The sequence below is a fragment of the Squalius cephalus genome (genome assembly GCF_949319135.1).
Source record: "Squalius cephalus genome assembly, chromosome: 4".
Classification (NCBI taxonomy): Eukaryota; Metazoa; Chordata; class Actinopteri; order Cypriniformes; family Leuciscidae; genus Squalius; species Squalius cephalus.
Window position 1 is genome coordinate 42,363,496 of NC_137125.1, and position 25,894 is coordinate 42,389,389.

The window sequence follows — 25,894 nt, forward strand, 5'->3', positions numbered from 1 at the left end:
TGCAGAAAAAAAAAGGAAATTATATCATAGAGGACCCCTACAGCCCCTCAATTGTCAATAAGTCTCTTAAAATAATGTTATGCATGACAAGTCTCAGAGTGTTTGGCATGGTAATGGATATGACAATGTTGATATGGTCTTGGAAGAACAGATCTGCTAAGCTGCTGCTGCAGAGCAAGTACACTACTTGCTACTGTTAATACATACAGGACACACTGCTGTGAGCAAGACATGCTGCTGCTGTACATGAATTACTCATAGCAGATCTATACAGGTGGAGCTGGGGAAGGTGGAGGGTTTCTAAAAGCACGTTGCAACTGCTACAGCAAATGCTGACCAAGTATTTGAAGGTTGAGCAGCGAGCTCATTGGCTACTGATACAGCAGGAACCAATCAGCTGTGCCCAATAGAAAATGCTGTGATTGCAAGCAGATTGAATTAAAGACCTGGGCTGCGTTCCAGTCCAAAATTGTCATGCCCTTCACTCGCTAACTTCCCTCTGTCTCGTTCACTCGGATGTACGTCATTGCTTACGTTGAATGAGTGCCCACTACTGGCGGAACCTTTGCAATAGGTTGAATTGGAACGTGCTAAGCCCTTGATCACTTAGAATCCACTATGGGGTTGATTTATTATTTATTTTTTTCCCTTACAAAATTTTTTTAATGCAGCATTTTATATGTAAATAGGAGTTGTTTAAATAAAAAAAAAAATATATATATATCAGTTTGTTTGTGGTGGGGTAAATTAAACTCAATATGCGTTGACGTCACAATCGTGTTGCATTGTGTTATATGGAGCTGCCTGAAGTGTACATATGAAGCAGACTCGCTCCCTCGGTCAAAATCGAGGGAGCGAGGGTCTGTCCATATAAATTTCCCTCGTCCACTTCAGAAGTGGAACACAAAATGGCGGCAGGGATTCCCCCGAGGGGAAGTGCTTAGGGAAGTTCGCAAGTGCATGTCTAAAAGTGGACTGGAACGCAGCCCTATTTGCCTGTGCCGACCAGTTTCATGACAGAACTTTGCATTTATTGTCATGAGGTGCGATTCTCCAAAAATGTAATGATTTATAAATTAATAATTAATGGTATTTGTAAATAATAGTTTTTAACTTGAAAATACATTCAAGGTGTAAGAAAAAAACCAACATAAATAGAGAGCATATTTGTAAAAACTTAGTACATGACAAAAATCTGAAACTCATTTTTTTGGTGCGTGCTCTTATTTGTCATTGACCCAACTTTTCTACCTTTTGGCCTCACACCTACCTACCCACACAACTGACCTGAGAGAACCCTTGTTCCCCCCTTCGAGAGTCTACTGTGTTTTTCTTGGAAAAGCACGGCTCACGTCGTCTTGTGTTCCCCTTGCACTACAGTTTCCCATGCTTGTCTTCAACTTCAGGGTTCAACTGTTGAAGCACAAATAGCATTGCGTCTATCTCCCCCACCACACATGCGTCACGGCCGAGTGGAGGAAGTTCCCCTGTAGTGTAAGGAATGGGACTGCATATTATTATCCTGGTGGAGTCAGTGAGACAGTCTATATGAGCACCTGTACAGAGTTTTTTTTCTCACACTCAATCGTTCTGCAATGAAAACTGCCAGCTCCTGCCGTTTGGCGACCTTTGGCTCAACTTTAAGCCAGCTTGGCAGAACACCACACCAAAAACACTGATACAATGCTTCGCAGAAAAAGGGGAAAAAATTGGGGAGAGAGAAAGGTGTCTCATTTCCCACAATTGTTAGTCTGAGTTCTAACCCAAGTGACCTATAAAATAAGACACAGCGGAGTAAGTTCAGTGACAGCGCATGAAAAATATGACTTTATTTGTTGAAAAAGCAAAACAGAAAAACTCTCCAGTTGAATCCTATCCAGGTTACATCTCCGTCATCCAGAAGAACAGCTTTCGGTCCCCACCGACAACGCAAAGAGGTAGGGTCTTATGCCAGCTTAGACCAGCCCCCACAGACGCTGAACCAATCATCACAGGCTGCAATGACAATTGTGTACCATAAGGCTTGAGGTAGGAAGGTAACACATAAACAAACAAGTACGTCATTTTACAAACCTGTGGATGGCCCAGGTGATGCACCAATAACTGACTGTTTATTTTTCCTGGATAGCCTGTGGTGGCGAAAAGATTCTCATTTGCCTTTGACCATCTGTAGAAGAGAGGCCACCAGCATTATAGTCATGAACGCAGTCCAACAAATAATGAATGATCTGAATTTTAGTAAAAAATGTACCTGAAATGTCTCGCCTTCCCAACATGAGCTGGCCTCTTCTCAAGTGGATAACTACAGGCAAAACACATCAGTATCATTTACAGACAGTTTAATTCACTCCTAGATTACAGCATGGTCCAAAAAACTGCTCATTTGAATGTTGTTATGGTGATTTAGTGTGGAGGAGCTCATGTAAGACTTAAAATCTTGATTCTCAGGAAGATAAACTAAATTAAGTAGAACAGGGGAGATAGTAGACAATATGCCTGGGTCATGCTGACCACACAAGAAATTTAAAATCTGCTTTAAAAGTAACTCACTGCAAAAACACAACACACTTTGAACAATGACATTGACCACAGAGACAAAGTTGTGTTTACCTGGAGCGAGTAATGTCCCAGATCACCCAATCATTGGACACCACAGCTCCAACCTTAATAGTGTTTGTGAGACACCAGTCAGCTGACATGAGTGGCATCTGCCCGCTGTCCAGAGACAGAATGGCATGTTGTGTAACGAGGTCATAGAACCGTATTGTGCCTTTCTTCTCCGCCACCATTAACTGTAACAAATGAAGATATATATTGATTTATTTTGGTATACAGTGGAATCCTTAAGTCTGAAACCACACTGAAAATCTGGGACTCAAAATCAAATTTGAGTGTTTGAATGTTATGAAATAAAAGTACACATTAGTTCTCTACAAGACTTTTGTTTCTGACCTTACAGATGTCCTCGGGGTGCCAACAGACGCTTACACCGGGGGAACGCAGTCTGAATGAAGTGGTTTCATTGCCATCAAGGTCCCACACTCTTCAGGAAGGAAAGCAACAATATAATTTTCAGGTAAATACAATACAAAATGCAGAGATAGATTTTTTGGTGAATTATGTTACAGCTGTCCACATGGTTCATTCTGAATGATGGCCAAAAGATAGTACTTGATAGTCAAAACATAAAATCTCTGGAAAAACTACTAGGGAGTGAAACAAATCATGTGCACTTTTAACTTTGTGGATGTTCTTTTTCATTTTTTCCCTATTTTAGTGTCCATTGTGTCCAAGAAATTCACAATCTAATCCAAATTATAAGTGGCGCAATAAAATCGGAGGTCACCGTGACAAAGGAAATGGGCCAGCAACAGGAAAAAAGACTGCGGCCATAAATGGGTTATTACATCACCCCTGTCCTCATGTGTTCTTACCCTTTCAAAGGCATACACAAACTTAAAAAAGAACTGTCAGATCCAGGACACTAATCAAAAGCAGCATAATCATAATAAGAGCTCAATTAGGCACAGAAAAAAAGCCAGATGCTAAAAATAACTTCCCGTCAATGCAAAACCATAAGCCACTAACCTAAATAAAACAACAGGATGACATAAGACTACAGAGTTTGAATACAACTTCAATAGATTCAATATATTTCAACCAATAGATGAGTAGACAGTAGTGATATATTATCATTCAGGGCTATAATATCATCAGTATGCGTGTACCTTGGGAATCAAACCTATGACCTCGGAGTTGTTAGCACCATGCTCGACCAGTTGAACTACAGGAACCCTTTCCTGCAGCTGAACTGGAGTTCCAGTGAGAAGCAGGACTGCCAATACCTCCCAGCCTTTTCTTCCCAGGCACAGAACACTTTCACTCCAAATCTGCTTCTCGAAGTTTGTGAAGGCACGCTAGGGCAAGTAAAGGTACAGCAAGAGGCCTGCAAGCAGACGCAATAAATCATCTGGACGGAGAAGACTGGAGATCAGATTCTGGATGGTTTCACTGGAGATCAGATCTTGGGTTTACCACATCACAGAGGCCCGAGTGAAGAGAACCACAATTTCCCTCAAATGAGTTAGAACTGTGGAGGTTTTCTGGGAAAGCATGGGGGGAGAGAAAGAGGGAAAAAAAGAAGCCCTCCATTAATAGGAAAGACGCACAACCGCTTAGTTGATGAGGTCATTGAGAAGTCTTCATCAAATTAAGGCCAAAAGCACTCCAAAGCCTGTCTGAATGTCAACCGTGCAGTTGGGTAGATTAATATCTTCAGCTGGGCGGTACTTGGAGGACATGCCTCATGCTCAACAGCTCCCAGACAGGGGTCTTTGTAAGCACCTAAGCTCTGTCCAACACATTTGCCAAGAACTCCTGAACTGTCTCCCTGCGTCTGGGGCATCTCTGCTCTGATCAAGCTCATTTGAGTGAGGTTTCAGACCACACCACACAAACATGGTTAAAACCCATTTACTCAGAACCCCTCGCCAAGCAAGAGTTCAATTGCACGCAAAACCAAAACCGCCAGCCCTGACTATCGCCAGGGTATTCAAGGCGGTGAAAAGTCAGCTCTCTACAACCCTGACAAAGCCAAATGAGGATTAAGACACTAAGCACACAAAAAAGTGGGAAGCATCACAAACAATATACTGCTACTATTGCGTAAGGCTCTTCAATGACTGACGCAGCATTGTGGGATAACACGCAACAGCCATGTACAATACGAGTTGAAAGAGATGGAAGTGTTTGAAGTCACGGAAGATCTAAGAGGGAAAACAAGGGGAGGGTCTGTCTGGCTTGTCTGTGTTTTCCCACACTGCACAACCGGGAAGCTGAGCGGAGCGTGTGATGTGATTTTTAGGATGGGGCAGGGGTGAGAAATGCTGAAATTGAGTTAAGAACTGTTGAAACAAACATTTATGGTGGTGACCAGGTCAGTGGCTAATTCCTTGTCAAATATGATGTGAATAACAGTTCAGACCTGACCTGTTTAAAACAACAGTGTCAGAAGTTTTGTTTACGTTCAGGTGCTCTCAGCAGCCAAAATGAGACTTTTTTGTGGTCTAGTATAATTGAATCAATCATGAAGGGTATGAAAAGTTTAAAACCTCACACAGAACCTAGAGAACAAAACTAACCTGAAAACAGCCATCGTCACCAGACTCACATAATGGATTGGTTTCAAAACCTAGTAAGCTGGTTCATAGTAGTACCATAAGAGTGCATATTACTACATTTAGGGTACATATTCTAAGGTACTAATATGCACCCTTTTGGGGTATAGAAAGTACAAACGTGGCTCTTTAGGGGTACTGCCCCAGTAACAAGTTGTTGTACCTCTAAAGGTAAAATTTTTGCACATTTCTTCTGACAGTATAGACAGTCTTTTAAGGCATCACATGCACCTTTGAAAGGTGGTACCAAACCGTAAGCAGCAACATTTTGCTGCCTTCCAAGATACCTTGGCTTGCATCTATAAAATTCTAAGACAGCACCAAATGTATCCTTCTTAGATGAGAAGTTATGTGTCATCAGTTTAGCAGCATTGTAAAGCCAAACTCTATTGCGGGTTTGTCTAGACCTGCTTCTGGAGTAGCATCTTCCTGCAGTTTAACTCCAGCCTGCTCCAACACACCTGTCTTATTTGTAGTCAAATCTCCTGTACCCATTACACGATGAGTGCAATTTGTTTTTCAAGTGAAGTTGCTACCTAGGTTTCAAATAAGTTACTTCTGATGTTCTATTTTGGATAAAACAATCTTTCTATATAACAGAACACTCCTTGCATTATCTGTCATCCTTTAGAACAGAAGGTATGCCTAATTCTCCAACAGTGAACTCTGTCAACTTTCCTTGTGTGACCTGCACTCCCAACAGTAATCAAAGGAAACAAACTGCACTCTTTTCTCAGCACACACACGTAACACTAGAGGAGATCTGAAACTGCTTGATTTTGAGGCGATTCTATAATTGAGGTGGTTAATTCATCCTCAATGGCAATATCTTAAAAGGCAGGAAAGATAAAGCTTATGTGAACTTGCGTGAAAGAACAACTCTGCTGAAAAGAACAATGCATTTCAACATTTTCAGATAAGGCTGCACTGCTGCAGACCAACTGAGGCTTGCTGGATAAGCAAGTTAAGAACCATTGTATGGACACGACCATACTAGCATCCCATGCTGGGGGACCAGCATCCCAAACATATGCTGCTGAATAGAAAAGTTGATCTTTTCAGCAGGGAAAGTGTCACACATGCAAAAACATTCCATCTGAAAGCCAGATTTGTATCAAAAGCAGTTTGTGTGGCCTGACTGGAAAAGGTTCACTCTTTCTCTAACATTAACCTGATCTTTCTCTTGTTCCACCTCGCTGTTCCTCCTGCGTCCCATTTTTTCTCAACGTGACAGAATTTAAATCTTTCTGCAGATGGAGCGCTCCACTGTTTTCTCTGGCTCCACAGGAGAGGGAGACTGAGGCTTACGGCGGATGTTTCCTGCTTCGATCCCTTCAGTGGCCCCTCTCCTCTCCAACCAAACACACTCTGACACAAAATCTACTGACCAAAGCAACATATATCAACTATCTGCCTCTAAATTCTGATGGGCATGTGTAAAGTATGGGGGGCACAATGGGTAACATTTGTCTGTTTTCCTTGCGAGCATGACCACGAGACACCAAATCTCAAATCATGATATCAAATCTCTCATTTGAGCTGGCAGTTCAGGATTAGTAATATATGGTAACTGCAGTGGTTTGCACCTTACTGTGCAGTCGGGTGGGCCATGATTTATTCATAAGAAATGGTTACTATTTAATCAAAATAATAAGCTGCTTCTCCCTGGGCCAGTCTTAGGGGTGTTAGGGATTACAAAAGGGGTTTCAGCACATCCAGGATCCAGCAGAGAAGAAGCCCATTATTGCCGAAGCTGAAAACTGAAACGGTCTCATCTCCTACTGTGATAAAGATCAGCGATTCCTCCTTTCATCACAGCCTGAAGCCCCACCAACATCAATAAAACAGCTGCGAGAAGAGCGATGGACCTAGAGCACTCTTATTCTCAATGGCGCACCACCCCTATGATGAGTGTATGAAAACATTATCACAGCGCAATGGGTCAGTGCTAACATGGGTTCACATGCTGACACAGGCGCTGTGCGCACCAAGAAATGCACTGGATTCAGAGCAGAGCTTCAAGCATGCTGATCCCAGCACAGACCTGATGGGGAAGATGATGGTTAATATCAAACAAAGGATGTAATATCTACAAGGCAATGGCACAGAAATTGCAAAATCACCTGATCATGTTGAGAAAGCATGGTTACACCATCCAAACTTTAAGACGTATACCATAAAACTGTCATGGCAAGGTCTGCATAAAGGATCCAGTTGCTGAAATTTGGATCTCTATAAGGAAAACTACCGTCTTGGTCCTCATCCACCTTGAAGCCATTAAGGTTTGCAAGCTGGGAAGACTAAAGAGTTGTGGCAGGCCACAGCACTACAACATCCAGGTGTGTCAGTTACATGGTTCTGACGCAAAAGGGAAGACCCGAGACTCCAGGAGTGCTCTCTTACATTACCTCTGACTGCCAGGAAACCGCACTTACCTCAGTGGCTGATTGGTGGGGCCACATTCAAGAAGCTCGTTAACTGTGGCCGTGGAGAGGAAAAGCCATGGCTACTGATTGGATTTCCACGTTTAACCAATTACTTAGAAAAACTGTGCGAGCAAGTGGCGGTTGACGCTTACGCAGAGCAACGGCGAGCCATGTTGTGTTTAGTGTTGGGTTTCAGTGTGGAAATTTGGTCAAGACTTTCTGCATCATTAACAGAGAACAGAACACACTCACACATATATATTTTCACTTTCTCACACTCATACACTCGGACTAAAGTGCAACTAACCTGCAAGTGTGGTCATCGCTGACAGAGGCTATTTGCTTTCCTTCTGCAGGCTCAAACACTAGATGATTGATGTAGCTGGTGTGGCCTTCCATCAACTAGGCAACACAAGAAATCAAAAAAATTGGAATACAACATTCATACAGTGAACAGTCAGCCAAGGACAAAGACAAACTTTTCCGTATAGATAGATGGGTGTGCAGTCAACATCTTGACATTATATATATTGATATTTTTCAGCCTTTTGATAATATTTGTGAACCTTGAGTGATGATGCTCATGGGTAGTTCAATTGATTTTTCATTTGAATCAATTCAGACCTTTTGAACTGATTCATGGAAATGAATCAAATTTCAAATCAAATCATTTTGATACTGACACATTGTGTAATTTTATAACACCAGCAGAATCATTGCTAATATATTGGGAATTTTCAACAAGCTACCTTTAAATCACAGTTGTTTTGGAGATTGGATGTCCACAGCCTGATTTTTTTGTCTGCCGCTGTGGTGCAAAGCCTGAAACAGGAGCACATTTATTTATTTTTTTAATAAAACACTGCATTTAGCCACCATCATGTATGTGGGTGTGTAATAAACCACAGTCAGAAGATAAAACACTGGAGAGATTCAAAATGTTAAAGACATACAACTGAAGTCAGAATTTCATCACGCCATTTTCACATTTGTCTGTTCAGAAATCCAACCAAACCCAATAAAACAGCTCTGCCACTAATCAGGAGCAGTAATTATTCACACAATTACACTAACTCACCTCTGACAAGAAAAACACTTTCAGTTAGAGAATCGCACGCACATTTCAATGTTACTATACCACACACAGACACAAAATCTTCTTACATCCTCAAACAAATAAGAATCACATGAGTTCTTGCCATGAAAGGTCCAATTACAATCACAAAGTTCTATCAACATGTTCATTTGCGAGTTGTCTTTGGCTAGATTGTTGCGCAGATGGCGTAACATCACAACGATACCAATCATTTACATGCCAGCAGTACAGGCAGTCAACCAGTCAATAACCTCTGTCAACCCACACGTCCAGGAAACATTAATAAGATCTCTAGTACTCCATTCCCAAGAGGTACACCTACAATGAAGAAGAAAATAAACCCAAATAAGGGGCAGTGCACACAGTTAAGCACGCTACACCTTCCGCTCTGACCACAGCATGGCCAGGAAATAACTCTGCCCTTCCCATGCTGCTAAAGCTACAGGAAACTTCCCCACCGGGAGCAGAACACTCCCAAGTTCACAGCTTAAGGAAGGACATGTCAGACTGACAACATCTTATTAAATTCTTGATACAAACCAGATCAAACTAAAGCTGTGACAGACACTTTCCACTGCTTGACATGAACATACAAATCTTGGTAATTAATTGATCCCTGGAAAATGGGTCTCTCAGTGATAAAAACATTCTGAGAAAGCACATTTATTTGAACAAAAATGAGTATGTTTGTGCATGTGTGGTAAAATATCTCAACTCTCAAATATCGCAATTGACTCAGACATCAATTAGGAAGGGAAATTCAATAGTGCAATACAGAGAAAGCATATTTATCTTAACATTTAAAAGAATATCAGGATTTGTGCGGTAAAATAAATCAATTATCATATGCTGTGTCTGAGCCTCTAATGAAGAGAATGAACCCGGCTGTAGATGAAAAACTGTATGGTGTCTGGCATCAAGACCTGTGCTCCTTCCATAGATCATCATAATTCCACATCTTCTATTACAAACACAAAGTCACATTATAATCTATCAGTCTCATTCGGTTTCACCCCTGCATAAATAAGCAGTACACGTTCAAAGCCGTACCTGATGACCGGAGGAAGCTTGTCCAGACGGGTTTCAGGGCTCCATGCGATGGCATCCACGCGTACTCCATGCATGAATACTTGCAAAGAGGTGAACTCTACACCCTCGACCTCTGTGTCTTCCTCCTGCACAAACACAAACCGCTAGGTTGTGGGCACCATCACTCAAATGTAGTGTCAATGCAGACAAGACTAGATCTGTTGGCTAGGCACCATCCTGGTAGAAAGAGTGTTTTCTTTTATAGATAGATATGAATGGTTACATTCGGAACAGTATACTATTTCTCTAGGATGCATACAATGTACTTTGGCAGCATCTGAAATCGCATACTCGCTGAGTAGGTACTTCAAGCATTTACTTTGCCACAGTTAAAAAGTATAATATTTTATGTAGTATGAATGTCTATAGTTTGAATGCAATCCAGATGTACTACAATCATCATGTGACCTACAGCATGGCTTCACTGCCTATGCAGTGGCCTCATACGATAGTAAACCGTCCATTACATGCGAACACTGTTTTATGTAATATTTTCACACACTGCTTTTTGCCGACTATATTAAAGGGAAGAATGCAGCGATTATGCAATTTCTGAATGTCTACAAATCCTAGACAACCTACTACTTTTGCCAAAATAGCTAGTATACAATACTATATCACATAACTCCCAGAAATGTATATGACCTTTAAAGGGATAGTTCACCCCTGTCATTAATTACTCACCCTCATGTCGCTCCAAAGTAAACCCGTAAGACTTTCGTTCATCTTCGGAGCACAAATTAAGATTTTTTTTTATGAAATCTGAGCAATTTCTGTCCCTCCATTGACAGCTATGCATCTACCACTTTGAAGCTTCAAAAAGCTCATAAAGAGATTGTAAAACCAATCCATATGAATTGAGCAGTTTAGTCCAAATTATCTGAAGAGACTCAATCGCTTTATGTGATGAACAGATTGAATTTAGTCTTTTATTCACATATAAACATCAACCAGCGAACATAAACAGAAGCTCAACTGAACCTGCTTGACGCGCAAGAACAAACCTCTTGCGGAAGCTCAAACGTGCTGTGTAAAGCCCTGTTCACACTGCCAGCGACAACGCAGCGACACAATCCTATTCATTTCAATGGAACGCTGGCGACAGTGACCGTTGGCGACAGAATGTGGACGTGTCAAGCGTTCAGAAATGTCAACTTTATGCAAATGAGAAGCGATTTTCACGAGCGACAACCAATAAGAAAGAATAGGCATTCAGTGGAGCTCACGCCACCGTCTCGAGTGCAGGCAAGACAGAAGAGTTCGAGGGCGATTTCACTGTTTTATATGATTTGACTGTAACCACATACATGAATATAATAAAATGATGCATGGAAAAGAAACTGTCGACAGTCTCAGTGAGTTTAATTCATACATTTATAGTTCGAATGTTGTAATTTTATGATCCAATTTTAGCACTGCTGCAGTTCATTTTACAGTTTCCGCTGCATTATGTTGACTATTAGGGACAAGGAAATTGATTATTTGTCAAATTCGAATGACGTTTTAGTGATTTATGACAGTATGATTGAATTTAATTTGTTGATTGATCGATCGTTAATCTAGTAACGATAAATTATTTAATCCACTGAACACTTCTGTGGTAATATAAAAACACTCTTTCAACAGCATACTGTTACTTTTAATTCTTTTGAGCCTAATTCCTAGTCAAATTAAAATGATATAGTTGTATATATCACTTGTGATGGTATTTTGTATAGATATGGCCAGACGTGCAGTCTACCAATAGCATTAGAGCGACAGCACTACGAACGCACACAAGCGACTCACAGTACAGAGACTAGCGACATACAGCGACAAAGTCGCTGGCGGTGTGAACGGGGCTTAACACATGAGAATGAATATCATTGGTTCTCGCACGTCAAGCAAACATGCTTGAGCTTCCGTTTACCATAAATGGTGTGCGAGTTGGTAAATGTTTATATGTGAAAGCCTAAATTCAATTTGTTCATCATATAAAGCGATCATGTCTCTTCAGAAAAAAATTGAATAAACTACTCAATTCATATAGATTAGTTTTACACTCTCTTCATGATCTTTTTGAAGTGTCTAAGTGGTAGTTGCGTAGCTGTCAATTGAGGGACAGAAAGCTCTCAGATTTTATCAAAAAGATCTTCATTTGTGTTCCGAAGATGAACGAAAGTCTTACGGGTTTAGAACGAAATGAGGGTGAGCAATTAATGAACTTTCATTTTTGGCTGAACTATCCCTTTAATTTCAAGTGTGATGAATGAACATAACACATAATACTTTTAAGAGTTTTTTCCCCCCAAACGTCCAATATAAAATGACATTGAAATTCGATATGCAACTTATAGTTGGTAGCAAAATATTTTGTCAGTATACACAATTACATGTAAGCACAGGTGTTTACTTTTGTCAGCAAAACTGCTTGTGCTTTTGTCCACCTTGCATCCGCATACTATCCACCCTATGTAGTATTAAAGATTAGTTATCTTGAATCGTATTTAGGGTGTTTTGTCCCACCTGTGATCAAATACACCTGAACTGGTTCATCAATGTTCAAATCACAGACAGGTGTGCTGGAGATGAATTGTAGTGAGGTAGATCTCGAGGAAGGTTATAGATTTTAGAGTGCCCTTGTCACAGATTGATCATTCTGGTGGACAACTGTTCTTACCTTAAAACGACAAGTGCCCACGACCACATACTGGTTTCCTCCATACGCCAGGAGTGACGCAGGTGAGCCACAGTCATATGGACTGAACTCCACTACATGAACATAGTCCTCGCAGGGCACTGTGTAGGTTGCAGAGCGAACTGTATCATCTGGCATCTTCCATCAAACGAATCGTTATTATTTGGATGAAAATGAGTTACTTTTCTTTTCTAAATGATAAGTAACAAGGGGGAAAAAAATTAAAATGCATTTTATTTGGAGGAAATGGTTAACAAAAGTTCACTAAGTATTACAATATATCTAATGTGCTGTAATAGGATGAAATGTGTGCTGTGTAGAAACTCATTTAAAAAATATAGCTTCAAATATATTTGTATAATAAACTCCACTGTAACTTAATCTCTACTGTACCTCATTCATGTTATGTAATAGTAATAAATACATTACTATTTATTTACGCTCTCCACACACTTTCACTGTCGAAGTTGTGAGTGTGAAATAGCTGCTAACTTACACTTCTTTCAGATCAGAGACAGCACACTGATGTGTAACGAGTCTAGACGATTCATGCGCATGAAAATAAATATTAAAGCTTTATACGACAAACCTGGGATAACTTTATGAAGATCGTCTGGTCGAATAAATGAAACACATGCGGTGATTGTTTTCAGCGCGCTTTCTGGTCACGTGATCGCGTTTGTTTTCTTCCAGGTTAGTGACGTAATCATGACGCAAGCCCATAGAAATATCATGCATTTTTTTGGCTCATTAGAAAAAAGATATATTAATCCACTTCTTTATTTATTTTTTTTGTACCCCTGCACAGCTTTATTTATATTTTGTTGTTAACATAAATAATTGTACATTTGGACATTCTAAATGTTTTACTGATCTTATTATTGCGGAAATGCTTAATAAAATATACAAACGATATAAACAAGTGTAAAACGTACTGATTAATGCTTTAGTTTAGTGCCAGTAAGATGTATAGGAGTGTTTGTTGATTTCTGTCTGGACTGAAATGAAATAATTTCTCTAGGGTCTGGAGCATAGACTGTAAAAAAATAATTTACTCCGATTTATAGCCCAGGGGAAATGTCCTGTTTTTAGCGGTGGCAGTAGCTCTCATATTCTTCCACATCGCTATTATGAGTTATATTATTTATTTTATTGTCAACAATGATACACATGTCGGTTTGAAAGAAAACAAACGGGACTGTTCCGTTGCGCTTTTGACTTCCTGTTTGACGGGGGCGGGGCCAACAACACATCCCGCTCGGTGATTGGTTCAGACGTTCTGGCATGTGGATTTAAATTTACAGGCAGCGCACCAGTTTATAATAACTTATTTACTGGCGTCTGTTTTCCCATATGTTTCACATTAGAGACCTCGGACGCGTCTTAATATCAGTGTTGGTAAGTTGACCTACGAGGTTTGAAGGTTCTGTTCCTAATAAAGTGCAAAGGGGCTCTTGTTCCTGACTATTATTGTGATTTGCTTGATGTCTTTGGACTTTCTGTTCTAGCTCAGAAGTAGAGTTGGAAAGCTATATGTGAGGTGTGGCTGGGTTGCATGTATGTTCTGCCGTCTGCTCATAATCATTACATTGCTGACCTGCTCAATTTTCTGACCCCGTAGTAACGTACTTTTTGTAAAGATTGAATAATGGTGGTTATGGAGGAAAGCCTGAGAACAATGACCAGGGTTTTCAGAAGAGAGTGTCACAGGGTGTTGGACTCTGAGAGGACCACCATCCAAGGGGCTGATGGGATGCTGATGGACCTACAACTTGCTATGGCTGGGGTCAACAAGCAGGTAATGTTGCATTGTTAGGAACTTGGTTTGAAGACTTAGTCCACATCTTCAGAATCTTGGTTATTACTTTTTGTGAATAATTATGTTAGTCACCAAGCATGAAAGGTCTGTAAAAGCAAAACCTTTCAAACATTTGTGGCCAGAGTAAGATTTTAAAAGAAGTTAATACTTTTAGTCAGAAAGGATACATTACATTGATCAAATGACAGTAAAGATAATTATAATGTTACAAAAAAGTGATATTTTAAATAAATGCTATTCTTTAGATTTTATACTACCGATTAAAGAGATGGTTAACCCAAAAATGAAAATTCTGTCATTTACTCACCCTCATGTTGTTCTAAACCCGTAAGACTTTTGTTAATCTTCGTAACACAAATGAAGATCTTTTTGATGATATCTGAGCGATTTCTGTCCCTCCATGGATGGCTACGCAAGTACCACTTGTCTTTGACGCTTCAAAAAGTTCATAAAGAGATTGTAAAATGAATTCATATGAATTGAGCGGTTTAATTCAAATTTTCTAAAGAGACTCGATCGTTTTATATGATGAACCGAATAAATTTTGACTTTTATTCACATATAAACATTGAACATTTCATTAAAATATCTTCATTTGTGTTCTGACGATGAACAAACGTCTTACAGGTTTGGAATGACATGATGGTGAGAAATTAATGACAGAATTTTCATTTTTGGGTGAACTATCCCTTTAAGCAGCACAACTGTCGATAATAATAAGAAATCTTTCTTGAGCTGCAAATTACCAGATTAGAATAATTTATGAGGATCATGTGACACTAAAACTGGAGTAATGGCTGTTGAAAATTCAGTTTTATACATGTAGTAATAGAAAGAAAAGAAAAAGAGTCACGCAAGTTTGAATCATACATTTTGTTCCATATCTGTACATTTTCTGTGGATCGGTTGTGCGTGATATGCTTGTCCCTGTGTTTGCTCTTCTCCTGACAGGAGTATGGGGACTTTGGTGTTGCTTTGAGTGAAGTCTTGGCTGCCTGGAAATACTTCCTTCTGGATAAGCTCCAGCTATCCCACAACGATATCCCTCTTCCACAAAACTATGACCTCATTCGAAAAGAGTATGACTGCTTTTTGAAACGCACAAATACTGTGGACTTGATTGACGTCTTCATTATGTTCAAGGAGCTTCGGATAAATGAGGACCCTGAGGAGCCCCTAACTGCGGTGAGTGCTGCCAGCGGGCCTCAGATTTGGTTATTCTTTCAGTCGTCTTTCCGAAAGAACTTTAACCTGTGGTGTATTCCTTAATCTGCGGTCTTATCTCGATATCTAGATGCAACTGTTTCAGTTTCTCATTGGTGAAAAGGAGAGTTTGGAAAAAATGGAATCTTTTCCTGTGTGTCCCGCAACTCCATCTAACAAGGCTGGAATCTGCAGTCCACAGGTAACCGGGGAAGTATTAGTATTAAACTTGAGAATATCCAAGACGATTAACATTTCTGTCTCTATTTACTTAAGTAAAATTATTTAAAAAAAAAAATGGGGAAAAAATACTTGAATATTAAATACACCTAATTCTGACACTTTAAAACTGTATATTCATTTATAAGTATATTTAATTAACATTTATTTACGGTTTATACACACAATTATTTATATATACACTTTTGAAATGGCTGACCTGCTTTGAAACGTACCTAACTCCCATTAGATGGATGGGTATATTATTGTCCAATAACCGTAAAAAAAAAAAGCCAAATATGAACAATTAACTGGCATAATTGGCACTAAATAATCCACATCAGTATCCTATGGAACGTTTTAAAGCTATTGGACCTAGTAACAGCAACTAAGAAAGGTGAAGCTTAACAAAGGGTTAATTAGTGTTGATTCTGGCACTTCTGACTGATGTCAAGATCTTACTCTAGTTTTCTTTTCCTGGCTCTCATTCTCCCTTTTGTTTCCTGTTAAATTAAACACCCGGGATGTCTCTTATTCAGAAGAACGTGAATATCATATCATTCAGAATCGAGAAATGAGAACAGGATGTTTTAAAAACACTTTGTATAGTGTGTTGAAACTACTGCTACTCTTGCCCAGTTCTGTTCACAGCTGCTCTGCTGGGCTCTGATTTATGTGCGAGTAGACGCTGGGCTTTGCCACTGTAATACTGGGGGTGATGAAGTTTATGAGCCTGGCCTGTTTAAGCTTAAGGGGTTGTGGAAAAAGCCCGTCCTCTATACAACATGAGTCCAAGTCCGCTAACTGACTCATCAGTATTGCAGAACGGAAGAGTATGAACTGTTCCTGTTAAAAAAACAAACCATTCACTCTTTCAATTAACATGAGTTTTAATACAATACCAATTATCGCAAATGGTTGTTGTTCAACTTTTCTTTCAGATACAGAGAGTTGTCAGGAGAGTTTTCTGTTCTTATTTGGGCCTTCTGGTGAACTGTAAGAATGACCTGGCTCTCGTGTACACCCTGGACAACCCTAATCGCTCTCTGGGCCACATCGCCTTTACTGACCTGAGGCATGCTGCATGCAACAACGCCTCGTCTCTTTTCTTGGTGAATTTGCAATGACTTCAAATAGATAAATTCACAATTGCACACATTTTTGTTCAACTACACATCTTTTTAAGCCTAATGTGAATGCTGATTAATTGCCTTATTGTGTGTTCAGACAGTGACATCGTTTGTCAGGGCCATACAGCTGGGAGGAAAGGGGTATGCCCCACCTGAGTCTCACCCCTTAAGGAAGCACATAAAGGGTTTATCGGAATTTCTCAATTTTGTCGACCAGTGTCAAGACATTTTAGGAGAAACCCCCAATCCAAGGTACGCTTTCATGCCCTATTTGGCCTGAATAGGAACTCTGTAGGAACTGAATGTCCAACATTGGCAAATATCTACAGCTGCAATGTAGACTCAAGACATTTGCTGTGTTCAGAATGGAACTACCTTACTATTGAAAATTGGGCTATATATATATATATATATATATATATATATATATATCAACATTTATTTAATTTATTTGAACATGATTATTGTAATTATAATATTAAGTAAAGAATTAGGCATTATTCCATAAAGTTTCTAGTTGCTCACATGACTTCACACTGTCGATGACATAATGTTGCCTATGCATAATAATCCCCCAATTTTGTGTAAAATGTCCGAGTACTTGTAAAGCCAACAATGACTGGTATTGGAAATGGCAGGTCAGTTTGAGTGCACTGCATCATGGGATACATTATTCCATGCCATGAAACAATACCTGTTGTATATTGCTCTTTTTGGCAGATACAATTTGCACACAGAAAATTGGCACCCTGTGTGTTGCACATCGTACATTCTGTATACTAACTGCAGCAGTAGTATGAGTGGTATACTATTCTAATAGCCATTGCTTTGAAGCAGTAGCAAGGAATGTCATGACCTGGCCTTGACTTCCTTTGCATCTCTCTATCATTAGTGCACAACCCCAACTGAGAGAATAGAAGCCTTTGATTTATACAGATTTTGTATCACATTGCTTGGCCCAAAGAAAATGTTCCTGCTATCTGTATTTGTAGATCTGTTGGTCTCCTCCTATCTTGAAAACGGATCCTCTCGTCGATCTATCGATGCATGTTCCTCTTCTCTCAAACGCAACATTTAATGACGTCTGCACCCGTATTAATGAAATTGCCTGAATTGTTCAAGCATGTTTATCTGAAGAACATCAAAGTGTGTTGTTCCGAACAGCAACTGGCGACTTGTCCCACCTTAGTTTGATAACTCTGATTAAACGTCATAACGCTGAGATTCTGCAATGATAACTTGCACTTCAAAACGTCTGAGCAAATCTCCACTAGACATTTGGCAGCACAACACATGGAGCTGAATAGTGTGGATGATTGAGTTATTCAGAAAGGACGCAAGATCATTTCCTTGCGCTGCATCATGTGCATCAACTTCATTTTTGATGGATGTGCCTTGAACCTGCTGCATGTGGTCCTGTTCACCGGCACGTCTCTCTCCTCTGATGAGCGAGTGCGAGCGCTGCGCCAAAAGGGGTCTTTCATCGGCCTGCTACCCTGCCTGTGCAGTTCCCCACCTCCCAGCACCTTATGGAGTACTGTATTACCACACACAAACACTCCTTACGGGGGAATCGGGGTCTCTCGTACAGCTAACATCTGTTTTCCCAGATGATTCTGTTACTGTAATTCCCTTTCACAAAAGCAAGGTCAGGGATTCAGGGCGGCCTCTTTCCTGCTGCAGCCCAAATGTTTACATTTATTAATCTGTTCATATATTCACACACAAAGTGAGGTGGAGTACAGCAATAGCACTGGTCTGGCACAAAAACCTCTTGGACCCTCCTAGACCACATTTTTACATGAGTTATAGAGTGGTCACACTAGATTTTAATCAATTCTGCAATAAATGTCTTTATATAACAAATAATTAATATTCAAGAGTTTGACAGTCATGGAAAATCTGAAAACCTTATTTCTTAAAGGCCTAGAGAAGACATTGAAACATATTCTTTTTTTAAAGTTATGATCAGCGGTTGTTAAGTAGTGCAAATAATAATAGCTTGTTATAACAACTATTAATATATTGAAAATATTTATTTATTGCATATTTATGCAATTATAGATGTTAATGTAGAATTAAACTTGCAAGCCACAGTTGTTTGTGAGTGAATTGTTTTTAAAGCCAAAGCGGTTGACACATTAGTTTGTAAGATTCATAAGCAATTTGTTTTTTAAAACCTAGTAATTGCAACAAAAAAAATAGTCATGGAAAATCATTGGTTAAAACCTTGCAGCTTCTTGTGTTGATTTGCCAACTAAACTGCCCAAAGGAGAGTTCTCTCCTTGTTTGTAACTGCACGTTTAGGTTTGGTGAAAAGGCTTGTTTTTGTTAATTGTCTGTCTTGTCTCAAACAGAGAAGCTGGATCCAAGCTGGTGTCTAGTATCAGAGCTGCTTTGGTCAAAGGCCGCAGTGGTGGAGACCCAGTATACCTTGCAGCAGAGGACACTGCCAAAAGTCTCAAGGAAAGGATCAGCCAAATACACACCACGCAGACTCAGTCAGTGGTTGGCACAGGAATTAGTCCAGCCAGGGTAAAACATAGTTGATGTACTCTATTTTCTGAATCTCTCCAAACCAGCATTATTAGTAAGACACAATGTTTACTTTTTAGCCCAAAGCGCATGCTATTAACCACTCTACTGCCTATGGGGGCCGAGAGACTGTTAAGGTTCTGATGGCCCTTTTGGATGAAGAGGCACTAGCCCCGCCCTGCAGGAACAAGGCGGAACTGCTTTCTGAAGATCATGCGATTCTTAATGGCAGCGCTGGAGCTTGTCTTCTTACCCTGTACAAGTGAGTTACACCCTTTGACGGTACGATTACAAGGCAATGATCTAAAAATGTTATGAGCAGTCGTGGCCTAATGGTTAGAGAGTCACACTAGTAACCCAAAGGTTGTGGGTTCAATTCTTAATACTGGAAGGAAATGACTGAGGTGCCCTTGAGCAAGGCACCTAGCCCCCAATCGCTCCCCGGGCACCACAGCAAAAAAGGTTGCCCACTGCTCTAGGTGTGTGTATCCACGAGTGTGTTCACTACTCACTACTCCTAATGCGTGTGCACTAACTTGGATGGGATAAATGCAGAGGTAAAATTTACCATTGGCCTTCACATGTCACTTTCATTTTCACTAATCAAAATGATCCCCATTCCCTTGCGAAAATGACTAAAAACACTGTATTATGCATGCCAGGCCAGTAGTTGATGTCAAAAATGGATTCTAAAATTTAAAAAAAGTTTAAGTAGTATTGTTGTTGCTGTTTTCTTTAATGATGCAAAAATACAGTTGTTGTAGAGTTAGTAGATGGTTCCTGTCTATTTGATCTGTTTAACTCTCCTTTTAACAGGTGTGGCAAAAAGTTAATTTGTGTTAATTGGACTAATTAAAACTGTTGTTTGTTGCAGTTATTTATTTTTATGTCGTATTTTCATTTGCATTTCAACACCTCGTTTTATTTTCGTTCCAATTTGTGCCTATAGATCTCCAGAAGCTCCTACGGGATCTTCTCCAAAACCTTTACAGAACCGCGTCTTGAACCAACAAGAACAGATCAAGTCCAAGGTAAAGAATCATCGAGGTTGTGAGCAGAGACCCTGGTCTCAAATAGCGGTCAAACAAAAATTTAATGTGACGCTTGATTTTAAAAACAGACAGCAAGTAATGCACGTTCACGAACTATATCATCTGCTTCCTCTGTTTTGTAATGTGCAAATTTATACACTACAGCTGTTTTTTATGCATGGTGCTTGTGCAGAGGGTTTCCTGTTATATAAAAACAACCACTGAGTGTGAAATTTAGTGCAGTACAGTACACTCCAGACTTGAACCAATAACCTCTGGCAGTGATGCGCACTCACACACTTCAAGCCTATCTTATCCAGAAAACATTTAAAATGGTCTTGGAGGGCTGTGAGAAGAAAGATTATATTTGCATGTGCTAAAAATGTAGGATTGTCTTCTGGCCTTGTAAGGATTTATTTTACTATTTGGTCATAAAGTTCTTGACAGGAATAAATCCCTTAATATGAAACAACTGCCTGAATAGGAACTAAATGATGCCTGTCAAAGAGGCTTGTTTCTGAAACCAACTTTAACTAGTCACTGGGTTGCTAACACGTTTTAAATGTGGTGATGAATGGCACTTTAAATTTTTTTTTTTAAGGACTGGGCATCTTCACCAACCAAGAAGTGGTGAGCGCTCTGTGAACATGTATGCAAGGCACATTTTGTTAAAAGGCTTCTTTATTTGATTGCACTAGCAGATGTCTCTTTAGACCTCCACTTTCTGGCCGCCTTCCTGTGTTAGTGAGTGGTAATGGTCCCCGGGCAGCTCACCGCTTCCTGAACTGGACGGGCGGAAGCTTTCTGCATCAATTTCACTTTGAACATGCCATATCAGTGGCGTTACTCCGCTAGCAAGGGAAACTTGAAAGGTTATTGTTTCCTGTTGTCTGCAGAATGACTTTGTCCAGTCGTACTCCAATAGTTTCATCACAAACTGACGTTGATTGGCACGGGGAGAGATCAAGAGTTTCCTCCAGCAGTACGACTGCAGAGAGTACAGTTATGTAGTAAGGTTTAATGCACACGTAATGAACCCCACAGTCGGTACTTTGAGGGCCAGTATTATACATAAAAAAAGATGATAGTAATTTTTTACATAAAGTTAGCACATCTCCAGCAGCACATGTCCATTTAAAAATGCGCTCAAAACAGAACTCTTGTATTAAGATCTGCATCAAGTTACCCAATCTCAAGTGGATTGTCTAAGTACAGGTGTAAATGGTTTCACATATGTTTTGTGATGTGGAAAATTTAGAAAAAAAAGAAAAAAAAGTACCTGCAATTTGATATTCAGGGTTTGTGCTTCAAGTACTTCAAGCACTTTAATTTGACTTTTTGAAGTTTAAGTCCTGGAAAACCCTTGAAAACAGCCATATTATTGGGAAGGGGGGAATCAGTTTGAATAAGGAAAGCAATATCTTTGTCATAGTGTCATTGCAATGGTTAAAGTTACCACAGTCATTGCATGTGCTGCACTTTATTTGTTCCATTTTGTTTTATTGGTGTTTTTTCATTTGTCTATTTGCCTTTTTTTTTATATAATTTGAAAGATAATAAAAAAAGAAATAGTTTGATAAGTGAGATCTCTGGTTGTAGTCCTTCAAAACCAAACTTCCACACTTTTCCAAAGTGTATTTATTTTGATTATCAATAAAATGTATTAATATTATATATTAAATAAAAATATTATTTAATAAACTCTAAAAGTAGAATCAATTATAATAATGGTAAAAAGGCTATTCTGAATAGGAATTTATTATACTAATACTAATAATAAAAAATGCGTTCTCCAACATGCTTATCCTATGTAGTCACAGGGATGCTGGATCCTATTCCAGCATTGTGGGCTGGAGGCAGGGAAACACCCTGGATATAGATATCTTATATTATATCTAATTGAGTTGAATGTGTAAATTAATTCTACTTCATAAACTTTTTTTTATAATAATAATAATAATAATAATAATAATAGTTCTTTTTTATTTTTGTTTTTTTTTCAACATACAGGAACACAATGAGTAGTTTAAAATCAGAGACCTTCCCCTCAAATTAATCACAGTACTTCGATGCACATTGCTATGTGTTAACAATAATGTCTCTATATTATAACAATATGTCTCAATATAACAATATGTCTCAATGTTGATTCAACGTTAATTTCATGTGTAAATGGGAACTTAAAGGAATAGTTCACTTGAAAACAGACACTTGATGGACCCCGTTGACTTCTATAGTATTTTTTTTTTTTCTACTATGGAAGTCAATGGGGTCCATCAACTGTCTGGTTACCGACATTCTTCAAAAGATTATCTTTTGTGTTCAGCAGAAGAAAGAAATTCATACAGGTTTGAAACAACTTTTTCATTTTTAAGAGAACTATTCCTTTAATCTTACTGCTGTGCTACTAGTGCTGTGTCAGCTGGCTCCTCGGGTTTTTCCCAGGGCAGGTGTTATTCAATCATGCGTCATTTCATTGTATGCTTCACAAACACGCAGACACACCCCTCATCTTATTGAAGGCTTAATGATTACGTTCATATCAGAGGAAGTAGCTGGTGGACCCAGCCTGTTGCAGTTTTTCTTGGGCTCTCTGTTGGCGTGCAGTCAGGGCTGCCCAACGTACCATATAAGCCTCCCATACGAAAGCACCCAGTCTGAGCGATACTGTTGTTTTAGGTGCTCTTTTGAGAAGTGCTTTGAAAAGCTGCACTCAAGCTTTGATTTTCCCCCCCCCCCCACATACACCCACTGCCCCGTTTTCTCTACGCTTTGCAGTCCCACCCAACTATGCCTGCAGTATTTTTTTATTTTTTTACTTTGCTGAATTCCACTCTCCTACTGCGGCCGGCTAGCCTAAAGGGAGAGAGCCTTGAATCCTGATAATCCTTAGCAGGGATGGATCAAAGGCCCTGAAAGCGGTGGATCAGCGCTTCTCTGAGACCCTTGAGACCTTAGAGGTTCACTACGCCTGTTAAAGCTACCATTTCCTTATTTCATGCTCCTCACGGCCTCCGGACCGCAATATTTATCTTTTTTTGTATTCTTTCTCATAAGATTTTAGATGTGGTCATTTCCACCCATGTTGTATCAGCAGGGCTGAATAATAAGGATGATCCGATGACCAGAGGCCAGTGTGAGAGAGTTTCTGTGTAGTTGATGGGAATGTTATTTGTCCTATCGGACCAGTGCTGCAGTGCCACTGTGTCATACATCTTTCGTTGACCATATTCATGTCTTACAAACTTAAACACTTGGTTTTGTGACGATTTGAATATTCTTGGCAATATAGCACTGAGTAGCATTTTTTAAATATTATTTTATATACAGCATACACATACATGAGAATAAGCAGTTCACGTTTTTTGAAACTCAACACTAACTGAAAATGTATATTTATTGACCATTTTAACACTTTTCCCCCACTCAGGTTGTGCGGCCAACCATCCGCTCTCAGTTTGCGTGTACGTACAAGGACGATGAGCTGCCCCTCAGCCGGGTGTTGGAGTTTCCAAGTGCTAGTCAACTTCCCACCTGTGCGCACCCTGCACCCAAACGAACCATCTCTTCACATGCATCTGTGGAGCAAGAGTGTGACTCCCCTGGGATGGACAACAGACTCAAAGGTAGTGTCTCTGCAAAGCTAAAGATGCCATTATGTCAAAAAGTAGTTTTGTCACTCTTAGTCGTTGTGTATTAGCTTTGAGACCATGTAGATGCTGTTGTGTCCTCTTAAAAGTTGACAAAATTAAATATTAGATGTTAAAATCTGTAGGATTTCTCTTCTGAGAAACGGTGGCGATTCTAGCGGGGGAAAAAAAAAATTGATCAAACTGATATTGACTGCATGCCACAGACTCATGTCTTATCAACGGCTCTCTAGAATTAGAGTCCCAGCTCCTGTAACCAACTGGCAAGAAATCTGTTCAAGTCAATATGTTTTCATGTATTTTTTTTTGGGGAACACTTTACTTTAGGGTCTAATTCTCACTATTAACTAGTTGCTTATTAGCATGCATATTACTATGGTTTTGGCTGTTTATTAGTACTTATAAAGCACATATTATTGCCTTCTTCTGCATGACCATATTCTACATCCCTTAATCCTGCCTAATACCTAAACTTAACAGCTACCTTACTAACTATTAACAAGCAGTAATTAGGAGTTTGAGGCAAAAGTTAGACCCTAATCTAAAGTGAGACCAATGTTTTTTTTTCTTTTTCTTTAACAAGAGGGGGCTCAGTTCTAAGTGTACTGAATAACCTTCATGCTTGGTCTGTTCACTGCGCACACACGCAGAAGTGCTCCCCTTTTCTGACGCCACACAGTCGGAAAGATGCCCAGGTCCACCTCCACAGCCCAGGCCTCGATCCCTGCCCAGTCCCTGCTTGGGGACTGGTACTTAAGATCAACCTTTAAACGATTCCCCATCCCATAAAACCTGGCCGCCCCCACATCTGTTGTAAAAACCCTGAGAGCACACGCTTCTCTTCCCCCCTCGCTTGCTTTTTTGTGGGAACGCGGGCTTTGCTCCACCAGGTTACATGACAAATGTTCAGCTTCAGCACTGTAAAATAAACACACCGCCTGTTAAAGTGCAGACTAACGTCAGCAATTTCATCATAACCTTTTCTACCCTTCCGTCCTCAGCCCTCCCTCTTTTTTATTCCTGCTCATTGTTTCACCTTATTCTCAAATTCCAATGTTTTTCTTTTGTCCCCCCTTGTTTTTCTGTGGATGTGGACCCAGAGGCCACTAACTTGAGGTGTGAAGGTCCCGGCCAATCCGCTCTGGGGGAACATAGTGGAAATGCCTGGAAGCAAGCAGGTGGGAAGGGGACCCAGCCAGAACAGCTCCGAAGAGCAACCGGGACCTCGAAGAGAAAGCTTGCCAATAGAGAGTGCGCTGAGCATGGAAAAGAAGAGAACCAGCCCCCTCAGAAAAGACCCCCTGCCAAGGCTCCCGCTGGAGGCCTGGGGAAAAGGAGCAGTAAAGCTGCCGGCAAGAAGCTCATTGCTGGTCAGGGCAAACTGACTGGATTTTTCAGACTATAATTTACTCCATGATCTCTTATTGATGATGCTGTTTTGGCAACAAGCACATATTTAATTTATTGGTAGTCTAAATGCATTTAAGGGGGATAGGTCATCTGAAACTGGTCATTTACACCCTCATTTTTTCAAACCTTTTATTTTTGCCATGAAATATCCCTTTAAATGCTTTCACTATCCCTTTAATAAAAACCAAATCACATCAACATGAGTCAGGGAACTCTTCTGCAGATACTGACAGGGTGTGTGTATATATTTGTTTGTGGGCATGTTCGAGACTTATGGGAGAAGATTGAGTCGGCAGAGATTGAACTGTATCATTTTAATTGATGATTGTGTGACTGGAGTACATTTTTATAATGTATACTTTCTGTTTTCCTTAAACACAACCCATCATTTGCAGATTTTAATAAATTTTTATTTCCTTTCTTTAAAATCAT

The 25,894-nt window shown here is 39.9% G+C and overlaps 2 protein-coding genes across 4 annotated transcripts; one reads left to right on the plus strand and one right to left on the minus strand.

Moving 5' to 3' along the window:
* Positions 1-1,796: 1,796 nt before the first annotated feature.
* Positions 1,797-13,152, minus strand: nup37 (nucleoporin 37). 2 transcript variants are annotated; one of them, XM_079870275.1, is made up of 10 exons: positions 13,055-13,152; positions 12,448-12,656; positions 9,750-9,874; positions 8,353-8,425; positions 7,911-8,005; positions 2,953-3,043; positions 2,611-2,792; positions 2,252-2,302; positions 2,074-2,167; positions 1,797-1,995 (listed from the first exon to the last, which is right to left on the minus strand). In XM_079870275.1, the coding sequence occupies exons 2-10, from the start codon at positions 12,601-12,603 to the stop codon at positions 1,882-1,884; spliced, it is 981 nt and encodes a 326-aa protein (XP_079726401.1). In that variant the 5' UTR covers positions 12,604-12,656; positions 13,055-13,152; the 3' UTR covers positions 1,797-1,881. The 2 variants fall into 2 exon arrangements, with proteins under 2 accessions (XP_079726401.1, XP_079726402.1); XM_079870276.1 differs by having other exon boundaries at positions 12,962-13,132.
* Positions 12,428-25,893, plus strand: parpbp (PARP1 binding protein). 2 transcript variants are annotated; one of them, XM_079870273.1, is made up of 11 exons: positions 12,428-12,509; positions 14,087-14,263; positions 15,236-15,469; positions 15,579-15,689; positions 16,648-16,818; positions 16,934-17,088; positions 19,194-19,371; positions 19,452-19,633; positions 20,321-20,402; positions 23,833-24,028; positions 25,153-25,886. In XM_079870273.1, the coding sequence occupies exons 2-11, from the start codon at positions 14,114-14,116 to the stop codon at positions 25,455-25,457; spliced, it is 1,764 nt and encodes a 587-aa protein (XP_079726399.1). In that variant the 5' UTR covers positions 12,428-12,509; positions 14,087-14,113; the 3' UTR covers positions 25,458-25,886. The 2 variants fall into 2 exon arrangements, with proteins under 2 accessions (XP_079726399.1, XP_079726400.1); XM_079870274.1 differs by lacking the exon at positions 12,428-12,509 and adding an exon at positions 13,694-13,863 and having other exon boundaries at positions 25,153-25,893.
* The last annotated feature ends 1 nt before the right edge of the window (position 25,894 follows it).

Coding starts and splice junctions, on each gene's coding strand:
- nup37 (XM_079870275.1), bottom strand. CDS start 12,603: ATGCCAGATGATACAGTTCGCTCTGCAACCTACACAGTGCCCTGCGAG. Junction 3,044..7,910: donor AGCGATGACCACACTTGCAG/GTTAGTTGCACT, acceptor TCCTTCCTGAAG/AGTGTGGGACCTTGATGGCA. Junction 2,303..2,610: donor TGGGACATTACTCGCTCCAG/GTAAACACAACT, acceptor TTTTGCCTGTAG/TTATCCACTTGAGAAGAGGC.
- parpbp (XM_079870273.1), top strand. CDS start 14,114: ATGGTGGTTATGGAGGAAAGCCTGAGAACAATGACCAGGGTTTTCAGA. Junction 15,470..15,578: donor CTGAGGAGCCCCTAACTGCG/GTGAGTGCTGCC, acceptor CTCGATATCTAG/ATGCAACTGTTTCAGTTTCT. Junction 19,634..20,320: donor TGTCTTCTTACCCTGTACAA/GTGAGTTACACC, acceptor TTGTGCCTATAG/ATCTCCAGAAGCTCCTACGG.